Raw genomic sequence first — 4,102 nt, forward strand, 5'->3', positions numbered from 1 at the left:
CATCATCGTCATCATCATCGTCATCATCATCGTCATCATCATCGTCATCATCATCTTCATCATCATCTTCATCATCATCATTGTCATTTTTACCTCTCTGGATAGCACAGCAACAAAGAATCCACTATTAAATAGTGAGGGCTTGAACTTGAGAAACTTGCCACACATTGGGGACCCGGATTCGATTTCACGCTCGTCCAGACCGGACAAACTTGGAGGACTAACCTAAAAATAACAACAACATTAATGTTAATATATCTAAAAATAGCCAGCCAATGAGAATCGCCTTAAATGGGTTGGCCCTCGGCTGCAAGAGCGCTGATTCGTCAATGGCCGTAGTTACCGCCCTTTCGTTCTCATCTTCAAAAACGCTTCTCGTCAAGTAAACAAGACTTTGTATCTGGGGTACTTGATTGTGATTGGTTGGTTAATAATCTGTGATTGGTTTGGATTAGGATTAGTTAGGGTAGGTCAATTAATTAGGTCAGATCTGAATTTACTATCCTCAACAGCGTAATCACTTAAATCAAGACCCCCAAGAACATCATCAGCAACTGGACTAACGTAGCATAACGTATTTGAGGTAGGTGACTTGTTGTATGTACAGCTGACTGAGTTGTTCGTTTGATCTGCTCAACAGTGTCATGTCCTTCAGCAATCTGATATCTTCCAGATGTTGATGATGTTGTTATGCTAATGAGGACGATGCAATGGCGAAAATGGTGACCATTATAAATACACCCAACAACAACGACCAATCAAGTTTACCCCATCTAAACGAATCAACCAATCAAATCATTTTATCCAAGTTCATCCAAACCCACCAGCCAATAAAATCACTTCAACCAAGTCACCTTCTTTTTCGCAGACGAGAAAAGAGGCTGGATTAATAACCCCAGACCTGCTGCATTCCGCGCAAACAATCGCCACTTTCAACTCTTTCAGCCTCTCGTCAACTACACTACCTCTGGTTAGTGATGACGTAATCAGCTCTACGCGATCTGATTGGTCAGTAGAAATATTACAATTATTATTATTATTGTTGTTGTTGTTGTCGTCGTCATCATCCTAACTAACTCCTAGCTCCTAATTTGGTGATGAGGTTGTTGATTTGTTTGGCTTGCTTGCTGCTGATGGAGCCAACTGCGTAGATCTTAGTGCTGCTTGGTTTCGTCAGACTGGCCAAGTGAATCGCCACCAGTCCTTAATAACAAATTTGAAAATAATTATGAAATAATAATAATTACATTAATAATTATTATAATTACAGTTATAATAATTATATTAGGTAGATAATGAGTACTTAGGTGAGGTTAATGTTGAAACCATAAATTTTGATTTATACATTGTAGACGATGCCGATGATAAGGAGAAAGATGACGCTGATGTGGTGACGACTGCCACGTGACGGTGGCCGTGGTGGTGATGGTTGTGATGATCTAATTATCATTTTGAAAAAGCAAACCACGTGACCTGATTTGACCCCAATCTGCATGACGTCATCGATGGTCGGGTCGAGAAGGTTCAAGGTCGAGTGTACGGCCACTGAACTGGATTTGTCCTAGTTTTAGATATCATTACTATTACCATCATCATCATTATAGTCACTATTATTATTATTATTATTATTATTATTATTATTATTATTAATAGTGACTAACCCACGAAACCAACTTCCTCAGCTCAAAAGAATATAAACTATCTAAATACTCTAATAATTTGAAAAATAACTTAATTGACGATTGCAAACATTTGAAAATAAAAATAAATACATTCGAAATTTCTACATTGGGTTTATTCAAGCAATTTAATTTATCTCATATAAACATTGTTTGGTCTGATAACTTTTGCAACGACCTTATTAAGTCTGCTGTATCATCGTCGTACGCTATCTATTGTGATAGAAATTTGAAATGAACCAATTTTGAAACTAATTAACTCAGGCTGTACTCACTCGATTTGAATGATGAGCTTCGCAGATTTGATAAAACACTAATTATTTCATTGACTTTTCATTTCATTTTACTTAATTTGTATTGTCATTTTTATTGATTTTATTGATGAATAAAAGATTGTTCCCATTATTATTATTATTATTATCATCATCATCACAATCGTCGTCGTCATCTTCGTCACCTGCATGATAAGTTGATGTTTCTTGACGGGACCGAACTCCTCGAAAGAATTCCACATAGCGCTAGAAAAATAGATGACGTCATAGCAATGGCGATCTCTTAGGTACGTACCCTCTGATGTCAGTTCCGTCAGCTCCTTGACCTCTCTGAAATTCAGTTCGGCCAGGGTGTCGAATAACTTCTGAAGGCTTTGTTAAAGGTTAAAGGTCAATCTTTATTGTGTTGTTGATGTTATTATTATTATTATTATTATTAATTGTAAAATAATTAACTGATCACACATAATTTTCCGAAGCGTTTTATCTTGCATCGTGTAGTGATAATAGAATAGCGTTCGCTAGAGCTGATGAAATATCTCGACATGAATTTTTTATATTTACAAATAAAATTATCATTATTTAAACTATTATTATTATTACAATTATAATTATTATTAGTAATAGTAGTAGTAGAAGTAGTAGTAGCAGTAGTAATAGTAGTAGCAGCAGTAGTAGTAGTAGTAGTAGTAGCAGCAGCAGTAGTAGCAGTAGTTGTAGTAGTCGTATTGCCTGGTATTCAAGTCATTTTTTCGAATGTATTTTATGGTTAATGCAGGCAGTTCAATCACCATTCACATTTTCATCAAAAACAGCAGCAGAAGCCGTAGCACAGAAACTTCACTACTACTATCATAACCAGCATCATCATCATCGTCATCATCATAATCATCATCTTCGTCGTCATCGTTGTCATCACAATCATAACCTGATCTTGTTCTGGTTGACCCAGCAGCATATCAGCATTTTGGAGGCTAGGTCATCATTCTGTCTCACTTCGGGAGGGAGCAGATGGTTGAAAGATGATATACCACGTGATATGCGACATCTTGTGATGATGGTGATGATGATAATGGTGATGATGATGATGGTCATCATAATGATGATCATGATGATGGTATGATGATGATAATGATGATCATGATCATGATGATGGTCATCGTGATGGTGATGATTATCCTGACGATAAAAAATTTTGTTATAACAATGAGATGAGGACATCTAGGCACTATTAATACATTAATACACAAGTAACACCAAAAAACACCACAATCCACCATAAAATGAGGCGTTAAGACCAACAAACACCATATGACGCCGTATTACCATCCAGTCAGACACTATACGGCCAACAAGATACCATAAAAAATTACGTAACGAAACCATTAAATGGTCCTAATACAATCGTCACTAATGACCTAACACGACCACAACTAAATTGACGTCACACAAACCTAGCTAATGAAGCGCTTAATTTATTTTTCATTTCGTAGAGAGATTTCTGTAGGGTGAAGACTTCCTCCACTACTTCTTCGTTCGGTTTCGGGATGTGCTGCTCAAACATACGTCTCTGGAGATCCCCAAGCAACACCATGATGGTCGCCATTTTGGGAATGTTCTGTATGTGTGTGCGTGTGTTTATGTGCTGCGTGCGTGTATCTCTCTCTCTCTCTCTCTCTCCTTCTCTCTATCTCTCTCTCTCTATCTTCCTCCATCTTTATTTATTTTTCGTTCTCTCTCTCACTCTCTCTCTTTCTATCTTCCTCCATCTCTATTTATTTCTCGTTCTCATCATGTCATCTTTATATTGGGTGTCTCATTTTTATTTTAATCTTTTCAAATTTTATCAACTAATTTTTCAATTTTTTAAATTTATTAATTGCAGATGAAGCGAGAAGATGAAAATGTGCTCCTGAGTTCTTCGAAAAAGAGGCGCCCCACAAATTTTGACACCGATACTAAAACTACATGAGAATCATATTTAGAAGGATATCACGTTAGATTATTTAGAAGGATTGATGTTTGTGCATGTTGGAATGCCTTTGAGTATCACCTCCATCTAAATTACATGTTTACAAACGTTTGTACAATTACGTACACTCACACACAGACATACACACACACACACACAAACACACACACATACATACA

The 4,102-nt window shown here is 36.6% G+C and overlaps 1 protein-coding gene across 1 annotated transcript in view; it reads right to left on the reverse strand.

Annotated features, from left to right (window-relative positions):
- The window catches only part of HELRODRAFT_172119 (hypothetical protein), a gene marked incomplete at both ends in the record, with an annotated part of 6,568 nt that extends 3,011 nt beyond the window's left edge, over window positions 1-3,557 (reverse strand). Inside the window, 9 exons of the mRNA XM_009018785.1 lie at window positions 94-225; window positions 344-408; window positions 565-666; window positions 825-1,001; window positions 1,078-1,203; window positions 1,474-1,561; window positions 2,137-2,323; window positions 2,880-2,999; window positions 3,406-3,557. Coding sequence (XP_009017033.1) covers window positions 94-225; window positions 344-408; window positions 565-666; window positions 825-1,001; window positions 1,078-1,203; window positions 1,474-1,561; window positions 2,137-2,323; window positions 2,880-2,999; window positions 3,406-3,557 — 1,149 coding nt within the window. The remainder of the gene's footprint in view (window positions 1-93; window positions 226-343; window positions 409-564; window positions 667-824; window positions 1,002-1,077; window positions 1,204-1,473; window positions 1,562-2,136; window positions 2,324-2,879; window positions 3,000-3,405) is intronic.
- Between the last annotated feature and the right edge of the window lie 545 nt (window positions 3,558-4,102).

The sequence above is a fragment of the Helobdella robusta genome (assembly GCF_000326865.2).
Source record: "Helobdella robusta unplaced genomic scaffold HELROscaffold_22, whole genome shotgun sequence".
In the NCBI taxonomy this organism is placed as follows: Eukaryota; Metazoa; Annelida; class Clitellata; order Rhynchobdellida; family Glossiphoniidae; genus Helobdella; species Helobdella robusta.